The sequence below is a fragment of the Ptychodera flava genome, unplaced genomic scaffold (genome assembly GCF_041260155.1).
Source record: "Ptychodera flava strain L36383 unplaced genomic scaffold, AS_Pfla_20210202 Scaffold_112__1_contigs__length_238456_pilon, whole genome shotgun sequence".
NCBI classification, from domain to species: domain Eukaryota; kingdom Metazoa; phylum Hemichordata; class Enteropneusta; family Ptychoderidae; genus Ptychodera; species Ptychodera flava.
Window position 1 is genome coordinate 60,180 of NW_027248294.1, and position 22,107 is coordinate 82,286.

At 37.1% G+C, this 22,107-nt stretch overlaps 1 protein-coding gene and 1 long non-coding RNA gene across 7 annotated transcripts in view; one reads left to right on the forward strand and one right to left on the reverse strand.

The window, feature by feature from the left end:
• LOC139126639 (ABC-type oligopeptide transporter ABCB9-like) overlaps positions 1-22,107 on the forward strand; it is a 96,560-nt gene that overhangs the window by 32,003 nt on the left and 42,450 nt on the right. For all 6 annotated transcript variants that reach the window (XM_070692699.1, XM_070692698.1, XM_070692696.1 and 3 more), the window contains 7 exons: positions 11,336-11,466; positions 13,012-13,214; positions 13,902-14,099; positions 16,582-16,710; positions 17,304-17,492; positions 17,736-17,909; positions 18,660-18,849. In XM_070692699.1, the coding sequence (XP_070548800.1) occupies positions 11,336-11,466; positions 13,012-13,214; positions 13,902-14,099; positions 16,582-16,710; positions 17,304-17,492; positions 17,736-17,909; positions 18,660-18,849 (1,214 nt within the window). The remainder of the gene's footprint in view (positions 1-11,335; positions 11,467-13,011; positions 13,215-13,901; positions 14,100-16,581; positions 16,711-17,303; positions 17,493-17,735; positions 17,910-18,659; positions 18,850-22,107) is intronic.
• LOC139126641 (uncharacterized) lies at positions 6,409-7,671 on the reverse strand. The gene is made up of 2 exons (XR_011550666.1): positions 7,022-7,671; positions 6,409-6,602 (listed from the first exon to the last, which is right to left on the reverse strand). It is a non-coding gene; the product is annotated as an uncharacterized lncRNA (long non-coding RNA).

The window sequence follows — 22,107 nt, forward strand, 5'->3', positions numbered from 1 at the left end:
TTACCATGTTAATTGAGAATTAATCTTGACTAATCTGGATTATTTCTCATGATTTTTTTTCTAAAATATGCATTGTATCATGATAATTTCAGATATGAAGTAGATGCTGAACAAAGCAATAGCTTTGAAATGCAAGAGTAATATTGGCAATTGACTTTAGATCATGAGGAGACGTTTCCATCTAAAAAACAATGCATATTCAATGCACATTCACCCCTTGAAATACGGGTTTCAAGGGGTATGGAGCTCCTAATTAAAGTTATTTGCCATCTCGTCACGTTAGCTGTTTGCAATATGTGATTAGAGATAGCGATTAAGTGGGTGTGCAGGGTAGACATCGCTGCCTTACACACTTCACTCATACAGACATAATCGTTCGCCTTGAACTTCTTTGAACATTGTACCCTAATTTTCACAGAATAACACCTATAAATATACTACAAGCCATATGTTAGTTCAAATTAAAGGGAAACCTAAGTCCAGCGACATTGACCATTTATCCCTTCCAAAATCACCCTTGAATAAAATGCAGCTCAAATTTGCAACATAATTGCACGCGCCGACGACTACGGAGCGACGAAAAGAGACATTGAAGTAGACGACATTTATGGAAATGAGCTCGGAATCCCATGGGCGCGAAAGGGCTCATGGGAGGAGCGTGTGTGACGTCATCGGCGATACACGAACGAATGTGACAGCCTACCAAAGCATTGGAGTTTATGGCTGCAGGAGTGCAGTTCTGCACGTTACGACTCTTTAATGCTCAGTAGCATAAAAAATAGTTAACTGTTGTTCAGTTGAGTGCAAAAATCACTCAGGGAAGAACAAACGGAGTCAGCTTTTACCGTCTTCCCACAGAACAGGTTTTTCGAAGACAGTGGCTAAAGAAAGTCGGACGAGTTTAAAAATCTGTAAAAGATACAACGTTATGTTCTAATTCTTTCAGGATGATTGTTTTATAAGGGATTTCGGGATTCTGATACCGATACAAGACGATACTACAAAATGCAGTTCGTATCTTGACATGCTGAGTCAGCCTACTATCGCCGGTTTTAACCAGATAAATATTAATATTGGCGATTTCGGGACTCTAAAATCCGAAGACGAAACTACACAAAGCGTCTCTTATCTTGACATCCCGGGTCTGCCAAATCTCCGATATATAACCAATAAATATAGGCAATTTCGGGACTATACCTTGTAATATTGATATTACAAGATATTGGAATGACTTGTTGCCTACTGTGTCTCGGTACGCCGGGTGTGAGAAATCGCCGATATTATATTTACCCGATAAATATCAATTGCGCCGGAACTCCTAGGCTAATCTCGATACCAGACGATCCTAGGTTTACTTGCACTGTGTGGTGTTGGCATGCCGGATCTACGAAATCACGGATATTTATCCGATAAATATCGGCGACTTAGGACTTTAACTCTGATACTAGACGATACTTTGTCAAATCGTGGGTAAATATCCGATGTATATCAGAGATTTCACCACCTAACAGATCTGACCACCCGAATACCTCTGTCCGACTCTTAGTTCAAAACTAGCATCCATGGCCGGAAGTCAAGAATACTGTATGTTTTACATTATTAGATTTATTAATGCACGAAATACATTTTTTACATGTAAAGCATTTTTTTTCATTAGGCCCTAAATGTCCACACGGGACTTCGTCGAGAGGGCCGATCGGATATCATCGGGACTCGGGAGGCCCTTGCACAAATTACATTCTTTACATGTAAACACAGTCTCTCGTGAGCTATTCAGCTCTGGGACTATTCGCCCAATAGACGAGTGTACATAAGCGGTTTTTTCTCGCTTATGTACACTCGTCTATTTGGCGAATAGTCCCAGAGCTGAATAGCTCACAAGTGACTGTGATGTAAACATTTTTACTTGGCGATCGGGACTTGAACAGAGGACATATCCGAAATCATCAGGAGTTTGGGCTGGTCTTGTATGAAACACATTCCTTACAACAAGCTTTAAGACGATACTATTTTTAGCTCCCATAGCCATATGTATATATGGCAATGGAAGCTATTCTTATAGGCTAGGGAAATGTCTGTATGTATGTATGTCTGTATGTCTGTATGTCTGTGTGTCTGTATGTCTGTCCGTCAACATCAAAAACTCCAAAACCGCTGCACATTTCATCTTGATATTTGGTGTGTACATGGATGATGGGCTGTAGATGAGATTTTGTTCAAATGAAGTTGTCATTGCCAAAAATATGCAAATTAGTGCCAAAAAAGGCGCTTTTGGTAAAAAATCTTCTTCTTCATAACCGCTGGTCAGACAGCTTTGATATTTGGTATACAAGTCCCTAGGGATAACCCAACTTGGATTTGTTCAAATTGTGATGAAATATGCAAATCTGTATTTTTAAGGAATTTTTTTGTCATTTTTGGTCAAAAATTTATTTCATCAAAACCGCTTGTCTGACAGCTTTGATATTTGGTATATAGGTTCCTAGGGATAACCCAACTTGGATTTGTTCAAATTGTAATGAAATAAGCAAATCTGTATTTTTAAGGAATTTTTTTGTCATTTTTGGTCAAAAATTTATTTCATCAAAACCGCTCGTCTGACAGCTTTGATATTTGGTATACAGGTTCCTACAGATAAACTAAATATGATATACAGAATATATGATGAAATCTGCAATTTTGTATTTTTGGTGCAATTTTTGCCATTTTTGGTCAAAAAATGTGTTTCTCAAAAACTACTTGTCTGATGCCTTTGATATTTGGTACACAGGTTCCTGGGGGCTCTCTTAGTGTGATATAGTGAAATTTGATGAAATCTTCAATTTTTGTATTTTTGGGTCAGTTTTTGCCGTTTTTGGTCAAAATATTTGTTTCTCAAAGTTACTCATGTGATAGCTTTGATATTTGGTATACATTTTATACATAATTATGATGAAATCATCATTTTGTATTTTTGCAGCTAATTTTGCCATTTTAGGTCAGGCCATCCTGAAATGAGCTATCAAAGATCTCAACCTTCTTCATCAATACATATGTCACAAAACGTTGCTCTCTACATAACACAGCAGAGCTCTGTCGACCATTGGGTCGCTTGTTAGCTCCCATAGCCATATGTATATATGTTTACAAGTTTACATTTTATTGAAAATCTCAATAGCCACTGAGCAGATTAGAAGAAAAATTAGCATGTAAGTACTTTGGGCTGACCTGAAATGATTGTGCACATCTTTGGTCAGTATCTTGGACTTGCTATTTTTCATGAATTTTTTTGTAATTTTCTCCCATTTTTGGTCAAAAAATCTTCTTCTCTGAAACCACAAGTCTGATTGATTTGAAACTTGGTATGGAAGTGCATAGGAGTGACCTTTCCCAAATCTGGGCAAATCGTGGTGAACTTTGCATATTTGCATTTTTTGGCTATTTTTTCATTTTGATCAAAAATTTTTTTTTTAACTCTAAAACCACATGTCCGATTGAGTTCAAACTTAGTATAGAGGTTTTTACGGGTGACGTCAGTAAGATTTGATCAAATTCTGGTGAAATTTGTATAATTTTATTTTATTGGGGGAATTGTTTCTATTTGTGATAAAAAATCTTTTAGCTTGATTTTAGCTTGTTTTGATAATATATGGGAGCGACCAGTGACATTGTCACTATTTTTTTAAATAGCGGGCAAATATTCATTATATCGGCGATTTCATCACTTTGTAGATCTGAGTATAAGTCCGACTTCCTAGTTCGACACCGGCTTCGAAAAACAGACGACACTATAGATTTGTCAAATCGCGAATAAATATTTTCTGATACATATCGGAGATTTCGCAACCTTAAAGATCTGGCCAAGCTCGACTTACACGGTAACACATACAATCAGTCAATCATTCCGTATCATTCACGAACCAAAAATTAATTTTAAGCGACTGATAAAGAAAACTCTGTTTTAGAAACGTAGCGTTGAAGGATCGCAGGGTCACTCAGTCTCTCCAATCCAGTTCGGGGTCTGTACAAGCACAGTGACTCCCTCCGCTGAATCATACACAAGACGCAAGCAACCAAGATATGAACGATGTTTTGAGATGCTTTCTAATTATTACATATCTTGGACAGGTTCAAATTAGTATGGTTTGATTTCAGTCAGGGAAAAGTAATACTCGATGTCAGAAATATCGCTGTCCGAACTCTCCATAGTCGTCTTACGAACGCACTGAACTGTTCACAGTACTCCTCCAGCTGCAAGCTACAATCGTCTGTATCGCCGGTGACGTCACGCACGCTTCTCCCATGAGCCCTTTCGCGCCCATGGAATTCCGGACTCATTTCCATAAATGTCGTCTACTTGAACTTCTCTTTTCGTCGCACCGTAGTCGTCAGCGCGTGCAATTATGTTGCAAATTTGAGCTGCATTTTACTCAAGGGTGATTTTGGAAGGGATAAACGGTCAAAGTCGCTGGACTTAGGTTTCCCTTTAATAAAAGTAGGAACAAATTCCGATGTCCTGAAATGATAATACTGTTGTCAAGGTTTACACGAGACTGAGTTTGTGCCGCTTCACTGTGCAATACCTTGGCATAAAGTAGTACTGGCCATAGACTCTCGAGAAAAACGAGGGTCTATGTACTGGCCAAGGTACCTTTGTATCTGAAGTTGTTGACTAAGTGTTATGTAATGTGTGATTATATCTGACATAACTGCTTTAGATTGCATATTATCAGTGCAGAAAGAGCCCCAAAAAGTGCACTGTTTTTTAGATGCGAGCGTCCCGTCATGTTCAGTATCGACCAACGTAAAGTTGGCGTCATCCTCATCCTCATCCTCAGCCTCAGGGGTCACGCGAAAATGAGGATGAGGATGACGCTACAGCGTCAGCTTCACCGGCGTCAGATCCGATTATTCCCGAATGCGTCTGATGGAATGATAAGTGTAAAAACGACTTTAAAAATGTGCTCCAAGTTTCATATCACTGTAAATTTCAATCAAAACACAATGGGGTATGTATTTCATAATATTTAGTAACCTCTTCTCTTAATATCCGTTTCTCACAAAGTAGTTATAATGCAAAAGTTACCTGCTTGTAACAAACTTTAGACAAGTTATGTTTTCAACTTTGTGACAAGTGTACAGACCATATGACTCTCCACCTTGTCACATCCGTGTTAACAAGCTTGTCAACACGCTTGACATGAAACTTACACAAGGGTGGGACAAGTTTGAATCTTACAAGTTTGTAACAATTCAAAAGGTTCAGGAAAGTGGAAGGTTGAGAATTGCAAGCTTTTAACAAGGTTGTGGAACACTATGTGTGTCTGCTGGTATATTCATCTATCAAAGGTTGTATCAAGGTTGTATATTACCCATAAGCCTTTGCTTCATTGCCAGCATTATTGCTGCCCGTTGCCATAGGCAACTACATTGAGCCCAGTTGGGGGTCATCATGCCACAGGCACTCAGTGCCACATTTGCGGAATATTAACCAGATTTGACTGATTTGATAACACAGTGACTTTATTAAAAGAACCAATATTGTATGTGTTACGAGTGTAGGTTTGGCAATCAAGAATGAGACAACAACATGCTAGTGAGTATGTGTACACAAAGTACGTCCTCAATTATGGCTGGAATATGGCTCTCATCACCAAACCTCTATTTGAACTACCCTACCCAAAATCCAAAGTACATCGTTGGACTTAAAACTCACCTCTTACATCAACAGATCTCAATGTCAATTACCTTACCAAAATTTTAGGCCTCTCGCAAACTATTACAGCAAATTTGCCGCAAGCTTTGCAGTAAATTTGCAGCAAACTTTTTTCTGCAAATAAGCTGGCGATTCATTTTTCAGATGCAAATTAGGTTTCTTGTGAACTTGCTGCAAATATGCAGCAAACTCCATGCTGCAATGTTGCTGCAAACTCTTTGCAGCAAATTTGCGGCACAATCCTTGCAGCAACTTCCGCCAAATTAATTTTAATGTTACTGAAAATTTGCCGCAAACTCCATACAGCACATTATTTTCTATGTTACTGCAAATTTGCTGCAAATTACACATGCAAAATTGCCTTCAAAAGTTGGTATAATTCCACAACAGTCAGCTCTGGATCAGTAATAGTAAGAAAACTGAAAACCAAAGAAGCGACACAATTAAGAGGCAGCAAAATTTCTTGTATTGTACCACAAGTTTCAAAATTTTTATCTTCTCCAAAATATAATAAGTTCAGCTCAGATGTGTACACACAGTTGTAAAATCACTTGTAGACATGGCCAATGAAAACCTGACAAATCTTTAGACAGACTGTGGACAGCACAAGATGTGTTTTATCCAACTAAGCTCTGAAATACCAGTTTCACGAGAAACAATGGTCAGCGCAAATAGTTATTATTTAATAAAAAGACAACAGAGAAATAAAAAGGTTAAATTCAAATTGTGGTACAATTTATTTTATATGCCATGTTCATTTCATGCCACATAAGTGTCTTCAAGATATTTTCTTTTGGCTTGAGAAGTTTCATTATATTTACATTACTGTCAAAGGCTGCGATTTGGCTTTCTGTTCTCTGAATTTCTTGTCCCTTTTAGGCTTTAATTAGAGAACCAGCAATGCATTCTGAAAAATACAAATCGTTCAGGGAAGAGTGTAATAAGTCTTTTACCGTTTGACCAAACATTGTAAATTTCATGAAAGAAATCAATAATTATTTGAAAATGAGACAGAGTCAAGTTGAAAAATTGATGCAGAAAAATGCATAAATATTCACGATCGTTTAATGATTTAATGTCCGACAACGGACAACTCGCCGTATGTTGTTTACATACACGACGGCGACAATCTGCAAAAATCTCAGCACTTAGTTACTGCATGGAGGTACGAGGTAGTACTAATACATGGTTACTGTAACTGTTGTGAAACGAAAGTGAATTCAGTATGAATCAGTTCTCAACGAAAATTTATCTGTAGGTAAACATAGGAATACAAGGATTACAGAACATAATAGCGATGTACAGACGGACGGTACATTGACTTACATTTGTGAACGGCTCGCAGACGCTGGAAGATTTTCGGTTGCAGGTCTCCCGTCTACGTGCTGTACCACGGTCCCTCCACGACGACCGTGGCTGTACATAACAAATATAGTCAGCATCTTTACTGCTTTTCGCGTTCACAAAATTAGAACTCCGTGACTGTCCCTGGTACTGTACAGTATACACATTTTTCCAACACTGTGATATCATTTGGCTGGCGATTCCATAGAAAGATCACGAAATTGTCCACTAGATAACTCCCTGATCACAAGTACACAGCCGATGGTACCAAAATCTAACTTCGCGCCGATCAAGCCTGATGACGTTAACGGAAGTGATATCTATATATCATTACGCGATTGATAATGTAGTTCCGATTTTAAACGCTGGAATTGACTCTACATCTGCACCAATCCGTTATATATCATACTTAATATAGCATTTAATTTATTAGTTTAATGAAAATGGTTATTTTTACCACAGAAAGACTAAAAAGAGAGTACAAATTCTTTCAGCACGAAGAATCAATATCAATACGCGAACTGAACTTGATGAACCGTGACCTCAGAGTGTAAACATGTCGGCTAGGCTCCTCGTCGCTGGATATACAGGACGTGTTTGACGTTGCAAGTAGCGCATTTGATTTGCGTACAGCGGCTCGGGATGGAGTGTATTCTAAACCTCAAATTTGTGCTCGGCAATATAATTCTAACGCTGAACACATGGACAAAAGCCTTTTACCTCAATTCATGTCATCAGAAGGCGAGATTTTGTTGGCGACATCGATGGGACACACACTGTGGCTAGAGGGACTGAATGTACGTACCATGGCATAGGCCTACTATGATGTGATATTTAGCTAGCTTCGAGCACAGCCACTACTCTGCTTGGAGGTAGTAGCGGGTCCTTGCTTATACCAAACATTGAATGCATTGACATTTACTTGTCTGTTTCTACAATGAAAAGTTCTCATCAGTCGATATTTTTAAGGTACAGATTTGCAGTAGGCCTATACAAAAGTTTACGACGTGTCAGTACATACAGACCATAACAGACGCACATTTCGTTCGAAACTGCTTGCATTTTGGTATCATTCGTAGAACATACAAGGTGTAACTTGCAAGACAGACAAGTCCCTGTTTTAAAAATTTGTTTTCCAAACAATTCAGTTGTCGATCCAACCATGATTTACCCAATCGGATTGTCAAAGGGTACTATTATTAATGTCACTACGGTATACTATAGATGCGCTCTTATATCCATGCAATGTTGCCGAGTTATGCCAGCTTAGCTGAAGTGTCAATTATATACCAGTTATTATTATTTTAACAAGAGGATTGTCTGTTACGAAAATAAATGAATATAAAATACAAATGAAAGATCAATTTTGTGTTGCTTGCATATGACGGGTCACGAAGTGCAATGGTACACACTATACTCCCTGGTAATGAAATAGTGGGCAATCTGTCAATCATGTGTTGCTGCATATTTGCAGCAATAACCTGGCTTGACTGAAGTGCTTGTGAAGTGCTTGTGACAAACTTGAAGTTACAAACCTTGCAATTTAATTATCACAAGCGTGGTACAAGATTGTAAGTTTTCACTGTGATGTCTTACAACCTTGTCAAACCTTGAAACAAGTTAAGGTCTTGCCTTTAAAACTTGTGTGAAGGTTGTCGCAAAGTTGTACAAGCATGGCACAAGATGATATCTTTGGCAAGGGAAAGCCCTGAATTTCCTTAAAGTTCAAAGGTTGTATGTTTAATAGGTTGACTGTTCAGGCCTCAAGTCATAGTTATAACAGTTAATTGTTTTATATGTCCTCTGAATAATTAGGACTTTCATATCGCCTTTCATGGTGGCGATTTTTACACATTTCGGACCACGTATTTTTTTTTTTGCACTAATTTTTGGAAAATCTTAACGCAAGAGTTGAGAGGATACCAGCAAACACATCCACGGATCCATGGACTGAAAATTACGAACATTTCAAAAAAACTAGCCTGTATGAGATATTCTAACGATAAAATATTACCTGCGAACCAGTTTTATGATTCAAAAGAAAGTTGAGAAAGAATGGAGTTGTTATTTTTTTAAGGTTTGGGCGAATGTTATCATTTATCCGTCATCAGGTAGCGTGACTTTGGCAATCTTCGGATACGACGCTGAAGCTGACTCTGAGTAGCGTTATTTTCAGCGTCAGCTAGAAAGGTCACCTGAGGCTGAGGATGAGGATGAGGATGACGCCAACTTTACGCTGGTTCAGTATTGTTATTTTGCGGGTCAACGGGTCAAAGTGCGGGTCGAATTGCTGGTCGCCCGAAAACAATAGAAATGAGACTTAAGTTCGTGTACAATGTGTTTCTTGAAATAAAATGAACCATGAAAAACACCTAGTTCCTTTTAGATCATATTTCCTTTCGTGGATACCACGAAAAATACAACATCTTTGCCGATAATTACACTTTCGGGGTTTCACCTGTTGATCGAGAATGCAAGTCTTAGTGCGCCACCAACGACCATGCATGAGAGGAGCAAGACTTTTATTTTATTACTCAGGTCGCATGTCGCATGTCGTGACCGGATTTCCATACAGTACAGTACATTACCCACAATTTCTCTTGATTTGCATGCTTGAATGTTTCCTGTGCCAAGCCTGTTTTCTCTTCAACACATTTGTAATATTTTAAACTGCAAATTATCAGTTTATTATTTTTTGATAAAAGTGTACAGATGACATGCAACATTTGTGTTTGAATTACATCAGAACTCAAATTACAGAGGTGCTGAAAATACTCAGATTTTCGATGCAAAATAATCACTTACTGAGGTTGCCTACACCTGTTAACAGTCTAGAGTGAAAATGTTCTTTAAAGACAAGAATGATATCACTTTTCAGGAAAGACAGGTGCAACTGGTTTCCCTATTTTTATTTAGATATTAGATAAGGCATTTGAAAATGTCAGAAATTATACAAAAATTTAATGCAGGGCAGCAACCAGCACTTTGCAACCTCGAGTACCCCAAAGCAACCTGAAAACCCGTAAGAAAATAATGGCTGACTGTGACCCACAACTTGTAAACTGCTCAGAAAGTTGTAGCCCGCAGCAACCCGCAACCTAAATATTGGCCAGTAAGGAGTGACCCGCACTTGCCCGCAGCAACCCACACTGGCCCGCAACCTAAAAACTGTCAAGAAAGGAGTGGCCCGCAGTGACCCCCACGACCCGCACAATAGTTACACTCCTTTAGATTGCATTATAGAGCACATGAGTCATATAGGCAGAATCCTCAGGCCTTGAGATGGATTGTATTATAGACATCACAGTAGAATGACCGGTATTGAATGATAACTCCCCTTTCAATCAGTTTAGAATATTTTTGAGAAGTGATGTTGCATTCAATATAGCTGTCCAACAATTTTGTTGCTTTGATGTCCCAATTAGTACCTGGAAACAGTTTTCCGTATTTGCTGTAGTATTGCTTGCTATATCCCCAAACACTGCACAGCATTATTTTAATTAAAACATATTACGTGAGCTATCTATTGCTTTTCATACAGAATGAAATAGGAAGTGTGCTTGTTGAGAGTCAGAATACCCTGATATTTTTTTATCGGACCATTATCATAAGTGTGCAATGATATAGATCTTATATACAAAACTGTTCATGAATATTGTGCGGCAAGTATATGAATGACAAAGAAACAGCTTCGGGACAGAACTTTACAGACTGTCAGCAATCCTTTGTGCCTTTTTGTCACCAGTTCTGCAGAGACTAGATGACTCCCTGCTGAACATAATAGTCTGTTATGTAAATGCTTTAGGCACAAGCTTCATATCCAGCATTCTCGATACATAATAGTTATTAGTATGTAATGTCAATGTCAATGACTCCTGGGCATTTTTCGTGACCCTAATTTGAGAAAGAGTTCACCTCTCAGTGAAGTTATCTATGATGGCAACTGCAAGTCTGCAGGTTTCTGAAAATTTATATATCCAAATATTCTCTGTAGCGTGATTTCTTATCATTTTCAATCACATTGAAAATGTGAAAGCTCAATGGTCTAAAATATTGATGATTTCATAACAATAAATTGATCTTGTGTGTCCTGGCTTTGTCTATGATTATTGTGCTTAATTGTCAAGTGTGTATACCTGTGTTAGTACAGGATTTTGTATACAAATTTGCCCCTGTATGCAGCTACTGTACATACTTATGTTTTTCGTGAAACTCATGTTTTCAAGGTCATGGTGATGAATGAAGAAAGTCTAGTCCCTGTATAATTTTAATCAGAATGTATAATTGTCTTTACAGAGCTATAACAGTCGGTGTCAGAGGCACCTTAACGACCATTGTAATAGCAAGACTCAACATTCGCATCCGAAACTTACTATTCTGTGCAATAACTAAGCAGGAAATTGGATTCTTTGATACTACAACAACAGGTAGGCAGATTTTACATCAATCCCCTCCTCAATGTCCTTGTAATACGTTTGCTGGTAGCCGCAACTTTTGATGATTTTTTTCAGTTTTTTTTTGTTTTTTAATGCCAATTACAGTTTCTTGTTCTACTCCCCAAAGCATGCTGAGGTTACTGTATATGCAGTATTTAGTTTGTCTAATCAGTCTGTACATGTGTAAACTGCAGTAGTTATTGTTGACAAGTGCATTCTCTTCCAGGCTGAATCTCAAATTTAAACAATGACAGTGTATTTTTCACGTGACTCGGTGTTGACAAGCTAAATAGCAGGCATTTCACATGTTTTAGGGAGTAGAACAAGAACTTGCAATTCACATTAAAAAAGAAATGAAATAATTCATCAAAAGTAGAGCCACTGTCACTTTTAATAATGGCGATAAATGGGAACACCAAACAATACCTTTCATTAAGTCTTTTTTCTTGGCTTAATTCCATGCTAGAGTTCTTTTCAAAAACTCTATTTTTGTTGACAACAAGAGAGAAAGTTACAAGTTGAATATGAAATTCCTCAATAGACAGCTTGCAATCAAAATTACGGCAATAATTCCTAACCAACTTATTATCTTATTCTATGAATGATAATATTTAAGTACAATTGCCAAAATCAGCATAAATTTGCATATACAAAGTTTTAAAGAACTTTGTTTTGCTTGTTTTATAAAAAATGTCATTAATTAAAACCAGTTTTACAATATTTTTGTCATTTGAAGATTTTGGTTGCATATTTGTGTTTTTAGAGATTTCTTCAGCATTGTCTCAGGAAAAACTTGGCTAATATTTTTTACAAAATGATTGATCAAACAATAGGGGCCTCAGACTGAATAATAAAATAAGTTAACAAACATACAAACAGCACAGAAGAGAAAAGTAAATAAATAAATAAAATTAACAAAAAATAAAATAAAATGATGACATCGAGAAGCAGATGATTGAGAAAACACACAAGTAAACTATAATGAGACATTAATTGTTTAAAATTCTTTCCAGCAGTAAGTTTGCTTGTAAATTCTCTCTTCCAAGCAAGGGTATTTTCTGTCTCAACATTAGATTGAAATGAGATTGATTTTTTATTTGTTGTTGAATTATACATACATGACATTTAATTTCTAAAAATTAAAAATTGATTATCTTTGAAAGCAGAAACTTGGGCTGAAATGACACTTTTTGTCAAAAACTCCAAATATATATAGGAATAGGAAAATGAATACAAAAACACCTGAAGCATAGTGGATTTCAGATTTAATATTTTATCACAAGTAGCCTAAAAATACATAATTGACATAGATGTGGGCATTTCACATTAATTACCAGTAGCCTAGAGGGTCATTGTGGTTACAAAAAGGAGACAGAGAATTTAATCAGATACTCCAGGAAAGCTCTTTTCACTGATAACCTAAGATTTATGTCCGTTTAACTTCACTTGAGCCACAAACTGTTATGAAACTGAATAATGGTACAAGTTTGTTACTTTTGTGGATTACCGGTGTATGATTATTTGCTTTTCTATCAGGTGACATTACTTCTAGATTTACCTCAGACATAACTGTGATGAGTTATGCAATTGGATTAACCTTCAAAATCTTCTTACTAATTGTCAAAATTGTCGGATATCTGGTAATGATGTTCAAGTTGTCATGGAGATTGACAGTGGTAACACTTATTGGCATCCCCTTGATCACCGTGGCATCTAAGTTGTATGGCCAATACTACAAGGTATGCTAATTTGTCTTGTCTGTAATCAGTCTTCATACTGTCATTAGAAGATTTTTATTTTTTTCCTTCTGTTCTGTGATTTCTGAAAATTAAAACTGATCTAAGGAGTTTTTAAAGCAACACAGTGGCTCTTTGATTAGATTGCCAAATGAAAATGCCAAGAAGCCTTGAAATACCAGCGCTCCAATTCTTCAAAAATACTGAAGTCTTTGACTTTGTGCTTGTGAATGGAATATTGATACCACAGGGCAAAGTTGCCCAAAATGACCCCCCTTGCCCCATCTTCATGGCCCATGTCCCATGTTTATTATTCTGGACGTTGCATTCATTTCACATTTCTCCAGAAGTTGCAGGTTTGATTGCAAGAATAGTCGGGAGAAATATGTCATTGTTTGTCAAACCGGTGTGAATCAATTCTGAACTTTTCAGACATTTTAATTGCATTTCTGTAATAAAGTATTATTTCTTAAAGCAATTTTTGTTATTCATAAAACCTTCATTCCTTTACCCCAGTCTCATTGTAATAGTTGGACCAATCTTTGGTTTATTATGGTTTCTAGAAACTATTTTTATTGGCCAGCTATGATTATAAATTACCAAAACCTCCTTTAACCACAGCTACTGCTTCTTCTCGTCATGCTTTAACATTTTTCGTCTTTTTCTGTAATATTTTGCGATTCATTGCAGAAACTTTCAAACATGGCACAGGAAACATTGGCCATAGCCAACAACGTGGCTGAAGAAACCGTATCATCCATGAAAACTGTGAGATGTTTTGCCAATGAAGAAACTGAAAACCAGAGATACGCCGACAAGTTGAAGGACACCTACAAAGTGAGACTAAAACAGTCATTTGCGTACGGTGGTTTCATGGTCACAAATAGGGTAAGTTTTTGTCGACACTTATGAAAGCTCCAAAAAGTTTTGAGGCCAAAACAAGTTAAAAATATGGTTTACAACATTCAATCACCATAACAACTCAAAGATCAACACCAAAATACTGCAGAATTTTAACATTATTTTAAAAAAATGTCTTGTCTATTATGTAACTTCAGGAACTTCATGTGTTGTATATTTTGAGCTTTTTAAAATTCTTTTGTCACTTCAACCACTATCACTACTGTTATGACCAACAACATTACCAACCTTCAACTTTTCTATTCAAGTGATAAAGTTCCATCAAAGCATGGTTACATAATGGCCAAAGCTACCTCATTTATAATATAGTGTCATTGTTGTATGACATTAAAAAAAATTACTGGGATTAAACCAAATTGAGCCTGTATCACCATGAGCATTGAGAATTGAATAACTGTATGATTCCTGGCTCATTTATGATACAGTCCATGAATTTGTTTGATAGACCCATGGAGGTCTGTGGGTTTATTATGTTCGTCATACGTCATTATGGTATAGCCTTTGGAGATGATTTACCCTTTGAGTGCTGTAGTTTCTCCCACCAAAATGTCAGTGTAACATTTGACCAATATTTATGAATTTTTCTGTAATTAGTCCCCACGGACATCGTCCGGGGGGACTTATAGGTTTGGTCATGTCCGTGCGTGCGTGCGTGCATCCGTCCGTCCGTCCGTTCACGCAGATATCTCTGAGATGCCTGGAGCGATTTCATTCAAAATTGGTACAAGGATTACTTCATATGTCATACAGATGCACCTGAATTTGTTTTGTGATACGATCCAATATGGCCGCCAGACGGCCATTTTATTATAATTTTTTCATGTACAGAGCCATAACTCAGGCATGTTCCAACCGATTTTATTCAAAGTTGGTACAAGGACATTGACCAATGTCATAGATATGCACGTCAATTTGTTTTGTAATACGATCCAATATGGCCGCCAGGCGGCCATTTTATTATGATTTTTTCATGTACAGAGCCATTACTCAGGCATGTTTTGACCGATTTTATTCAGAGTTGGTACAAGGACATTGACCAATGTCATAGATATGCACATCAATTTGTTTTGTGATACGATCCAATATGGCCGCCAGGCGACCATTTTATTACGATATTTTCATGTACAGAGCCATTACTCAGGCGCGTTTCAACCGATTATATTCAAAGTTGGTACAAGCTTATTGACAAATGTCATAGCTGTGCACGGCAATTCGTTTTGTGATACGATCCAAAATGGCCGCTGTGCGGCCATTTTATTACGATTTTTTCATGTACAGAGCCATAACACAGGCATATCTCAACCGATTTTATTCAAAGTTGGTACAAGGACATTGACCTATGTCATACATATGCACGTCAATCTGTTTTGTGATATGATCCAATATGGCCGCCAGGCGGCCATTTTATTACAATTTTTTCATGTACAGAGCCATTTCTCAGTCATATCCGCATGTTTCGACCAATTTTATTCAAAGTTGGTACAAGGACATCAACCAATGTCATAGCTATGCACATCAATTTGTTTTGTGATACGATCCAATATGGCCGCCAGGCGACCATTTTATTACGATATTTTCATGTACAGAGCCATTACTCAGGTGCGTTTCAACCGATTATATTCAAAGTTGGTACAAGCTTATTGACAAATGTCATAGCTGTGCACGGCAATTCGTTTTGTGATACGATCCAAAATGGCCGCTGTGCGGCCATTTTATTACGATTTTTTCATGTACAGAGCCATAACACAGGCATATCTCAACCGATTTTATTCAAAGTTGGTACAAGGACATTGACCTATGTCATACATATGCACGTCAATCTGTTTTGTGATATGATCCAATATGGCCGCCAGGCGGCCATTTTATTACAATTTTTTCATGTACAGAGCCATTTCTCAGTCATATCCGCATGTTTCGACCAATTTTATTCAAAGTTGGTACAAGGACATCAACCAATGTCATAGCTATGCACATCAATTTGTTTTGTGATGCGATCCAATATGGCCACTGTGCGACCATTTTGTTACGATTTTTTTCATGTCCTGAACCATAACTCAGACATGTATCACGCGAATTCATTCAAAAGTATTTTTATCACAGACCTAATGAAGAGGACTCTATCCTCTCTGAGGACCTGTAATCAAAATACCCATTAACAAGTGGGGACTGTGTCATCAACGATGACTTGTTTTTTGATACTTTTGGACCAAATGAACATAACATTTCAATGGCTACAATTTTTGATCAAAATTTTGGGAAAAATCTGAAATAGACTTGTCTTGTTCTATAAAGGCAACAAAAGTTGACTTTGGCACTCAAAGGGTTAATGCTTTCACTGAAGTCTAAAATGACCATGGAATTCATCTGAGGGTAAGATGAGCTTTCACTGTGTGCTGTTTTCACATAGTACTGTTTACCTTTTTTGCATGTCATTTTTGGTAATTTTCAGATTTTAGAGCTGGCAATGAGAGTGGTTGTACTGTACTATGGTGGTCACCTGGTGCTTGCAGGAACCATTACTACAGGGCATCTCATTTCATTCGTACTTTACAATCTACGTTTAGGTACTGCATTGGAGGTAAGAAATTCTCAAATGAAGTCTTAGTCTGAAAAGTCAATATGCAAACTGTGTGACTTTACAATTATTAATAACAGGTGATCTTTGTTAGCAACATCTGAACCATTTGCTTCTTGTTATTGGATTCTTTTAGTAGTAATATTGTTTTACTGTAAATGAGAATATTCTGTGTCAGTGATACATACATGCATGCATCATACAGATACAGAGATTACAAGACGTGCAAATCAAATGACACAGGCAATTTGGATTTCAAAACGTCAATATTGTACGTAGAATTGAATGTCAAGGAAGGAGTTCATCTCAAACATTATAAAATCTCTTTTTTAAGAGACACAGACAGACAGAGACACATACAGGTATGAACAGGGATAAAAAGAGAGACAGAGGGAACTTCCATTTGCATTAATTGATACCACAAAGAGAAAATTACCATTTAAATAAAGCTTACAAATGAAAAGTTGTCATGCTGAAGTACACTCATCATGAAACTTGATCACAACAATCAGCATTTCCATTCAGAATGAAATTATAACAAAGTCTAGGAATAAATAATGACACTGACAAATTAGTTTTTTCCTATAACACTGTAGTCTGTGGGAAATGTCTACTCTGGCTTGATGAAAGCCGCTGGAGCGGCAGAAAAAGTATTTGAATTACTGGATAGAGTTCCTAAGATCAAAAACGATGGACGTCTCTTGCCAGGAAATATACAAGGGGAACTGGAATTCAGGAATGTATCATTTGCATATCCTACTCGGCCAGACACTGATGTCCTTAAGGTATTGTACCATAAGCAGTTATTTTACTTGTTTGTAATATGTCATTACTGGACTTTCTTTAAGAAGTATTTGTTTGACATAAAAGAGCTTTTTACTGAAGATGAATTTTAATTCAAACAAAGGATGATATAATTTTATTACCATCCTTAAAAATGGATGTTTTGTCACATAGAATTCTATAGAATTTGTATGTACTTTTTCAAAAATGTCTGATAATTCACCTTTTCTCCATTATCTTACCAGAATGTATCATTCAAAGTATCACCAGGGGAAGTGATAGCGCTGGTAGGACCCAGTGGTGGTGGAAAGAGTACATGTGTTAATCTCATAGAACATTTCTACAAGCCCACTTCAGGAGAGGTTTTGATGGACAATATACCTATACAGGATTATGATCACAAATATTTACACACCAAGGTAAATTATGAACTTTTTTAAACAATTCATCTTTTAAGATTTTTCTGTTTCATTTACTTGAAAACATTGCAATACCTGACAGTTTGCAGATGTACATGTACACTTAGGAATCATTACACCAATGCAGGGTTTGGTAATAGAAGGATCCACATCAAGGTATAGTTGATGAATGCGCCCGACTAGTTTGGTAATCCTGCAGCCTGACACACACCTCTGTTCGTATAACTTGGTCTACCAGACCCATCAGCATGCTGAATCCAAAGATCCATGCTTAAAGATTTCAAATGTTCAAAGTATGCATTAAACTTGCTTGCATTACAAAATTGGCCAGCACAATGTTTTGTTTCCTGGGTAGATACAGATGGTGTTCAAAGGAACACAACAGCTACAGTGCTTGGTAATGCCAAGAACATTTTCTCGTTATTTTCTCTACAGTATGTTGAAATACAGTGTACTAGTCTTGCCAACATCACACAATGTGTACAATATGCTGTGTTTTTGCCAACAAATGAATGCAAGGCCAGACTGAAATACAGTTGTCAACAATAACATTGGACGTATCACACACACACATACTGGTTGTGTTGACAAATTGAAGTGGGCATTTTGTCACTTTGCAAGTCAAACACAAAATTATACTTTACAAACAGAACTCCAAACACTGCAAACAAATCAGAAAGTACAACTGACGGAACTTTAGTATGAAGTGTATAGCAGTACTTGAAAGTGTCAGATTCTTTCTCATTCCAGGTGGCATTGGTCGGTCAAGAACCAGTTCTCTACGGAAGGTCAATCAAAGAAAACATTTCATATGGTTTAGATGAGTGCAATTTACAGGAAGTTCAACGAGCTGCACAGCTGGCGAATGCTCACAAGTTTGTCACTGAGCTGAAAGATGGTTATGATACAGAGACTGGTGAGAAAGGTGCACAGCTGTCAGGTGAGTGTCATGAGATAGAATATCAGGTCAAAGGTCATTTTACTCTGTATTGAACATTTATCCTAGTAATTGGCAAACTTTCTCAAATCATTTTTAGCTCCGCTGTCAGCGACGCGGTGCTTATCAAATAGGTTGATTTTCTGTCGTCGTCCGTCGTCGTCCGTCGTCCGTCGTCCATCAAAACAATTGCCTTCTCCTCTGAAACCGCAAGTCCAATTGCATTGAAATTTTATATGCAGCTCACTTGGGGTGACCTCACTTAAGTTTGTTCAAATCGGGGTGAAATTTGCATATTTGTATTTTTGGGGTATTTTTTGGTGTTATTGGTAAAAAAATCTTTTTCTCTGAAACCGCTTGTCCGATTGCTTTGAAATTTGATATGCAGTTTACTTAGGGTGACTTCAGTCAGATTTGTTCAAATCGTGGTGAAATTTGCATATTTGTATTTTTAAGGCAATTTTTGTCATTTTTGGTAAAAAAATCTTTAAAAATCTTCTACTTCAAAAGTACCAGTCAGATAGCTTTGATATTTGGTACATATGTCCCTAGGGATTATCTATTTCAGATTTGTTAAAATTGTGCAGAAATATGCAAATTTGCATTTTTAAGGCAATTTTTGCCATTTTTGGTCAAAAAATGTATTTCTCTAAAAGTATTGTCCTGATAGTTTTGAAAATTGGTATACAGGTTTCTATAGATGAACTAAGTAATATATATTGAATTTTGATGAATCTGTAATTTTGTATTTTTTGGGCAATTTTTGCCATTTTTGGTCCAAAAATGTGTATTTCCAAAAGTACTGATCTGATAGCTTTGAAACTTGGTATACAGGTTCCTACAGATGAACAAAATAATATTTATTGAAATTATGCTGAAATCTGCAATTTTGTATTTTTTGGGCAATTTTTGCCACTTTTGGTCAAAAAATGTGTATTACCAAAACTACTTGTCTGATAGCTTTGCAATTTGGTATACAGGTTCCTACATATCACCTTAATGATATTTATTGAAATTATGATGAAATCAGCAATTTTGAATTTTTGGGTCAATTTTTTCCATTTTTGGTTAAAAAATGTGTTTCTCAAAAAATACTGGTCCAGCAGCTTTGAAATTTGGTATACAGGTTTCGATAAACTAAATTTGATCTTTTGAAATTATGATGAAATCTGCAATTTTTATTTTTGGAGGCAATTGTTGCCATTTTTGGTCAAAAAATTTTATTCTCAAAAAAATACTCATCAGATAGCTTTGGTTGACATGTTCTTAGGGATGATCCGATGTGATATATGCAAAGTATGATGAAATCTTCAATTGTTTATTTTTGCAGCTATTTTAGCCACTTTTTTCTGGCCACTGCATTGAGCTATCAAAGATTTAATTTCCACCTTCTTCATCAACATGTGTCAAAAATGGTTATTCTCTACATAAACACAGCGGAGCTATATCGGCCGCTAGGTCGCTTGTTACTCTAACATATCATGAATTCAATTCTTTGTTTATCATTTTATAATTATCTTTTCCATAATTTACAGAGAGATCCATGATTCACTAAGTATATGTAGTAAAGATCTGTGATGACACAGATCTATAGTTTGTAAGTTCATGGAGCTAGTGCCCCCCCCCCCCTTTTCAGGATGCAGCAGTCCTTAACTTTATGCTAACATAGATGTATCTGTAGCCATGTGTTATCTAATTACATTTTGTACCCAACTAATTATTGTACACAACACTCAGCATTATCAAGCCATAGTTTCAGGCTCCTTCGTCCAGTTTCATTCATTCTAAGCCATGCTTTTGAACTCTTGTCTTACTATTACCACTCTCTGCCATTCGTCATTATTTCATCACTGTCCTCTATTCATAGCCGTAATCATTCTTACCACCCAACTACATCCACAATGCCTTTTCAAATAACGCCGTAAAGAAGTCTTCACCTCGCATCATCCAGTAATTAGTTCAAGATCACAAACTTTGACCACACTCGATTGTCTTGTCGCAGAGCAAGGTCAAACCTGTCCAGTGTCATAGGTCATCGTAGCGACTCCTGGCTCCAGACTTTCACAACCTCCAACGGCTGCCAATCGCCACCAAGGTATAACTGAAGACCTTGCTGGTGCATTCGTTATTGACTTTGTCAAATTTAATCCGGTGATAATCTGGTGAGAGTGTCCACAGATTAGTAATTTACCCTTGATTACTTTGGCTAATTAGGCACTCAAACTCATCAGATAATAGAAGCAGCATGTTGATAAAACGTAGGCCCCCCACGCAAGATTGTCAAGGGCAGTGCTAAGTTAAGACCGAAACACCAAAGGTTGGTAGAATATATCTTTATTAGGGATACAACGAAACACCTACCCACCCCTAGGGACGGACATGTAGACAACCCCCTGTGATTGAACTGATGCCGTATGTTGTGGTTCGAACCCGATTGAAAACTAGCCGTATATTATAAACTGTTTCATTCTTACGCACCTTCTACCATTTCGCTGTCCAATGCTCGCTCCCTTTGAAGATGATCTCCAACAACAGAACTTCGTACCTCTCTGTGTCTAATGAACTTTGCAAACTTATTGACTCAACCCATATGCAACAATACACATGGACCACAAATGTGAAGAATGGTCCTTTATTCCAAATGCGTTCCATGGTTTGGTGTGTTTTGGGAACGCATGATTGGACTGATAATGTCATCAAGAAAGTGTTAGGTCTTGCATTTGTAGCTTTCAATGAAATGAGTGCTATATATTAACAGAGATATACTACACTGAATGACTACCCTATCACCTACCTGCCGTCAAATTTGAATGACACAATACCGATCACACCTCTAACATACTCCATGGTCGCGTCCTCACCAACATTCCTCGCCCGTTTGTTGACAACACTGAAATTCCCTTACCCTATGTTCTAACGTAACAAATTCAGCACAAACGAAAACCGCTAATTTTACACGTATAATGTCCCAAAACATGTTAATTTACTCCAGCCATACCTTTGTTTACTCGTCCCGTCTTTAAAATTGTGAATGGGTTTGATTTAATGTGAATTAGTGGAATCAAACAAACACTCCGGACAAGCTGCAGAGTCGCACCCCCCGACGATGTTTCGCCTGTGCAGACAAACATGAACCTGTGACCGAAACGGTATACGCTCGTATTAAGAGGCGTAGATTTAGATCAATAGATAGGAATATGATAGGAGCCATGAACTTTTAAAAATTATAACCTTTAAACAACATGAACTATTCAAAACTTC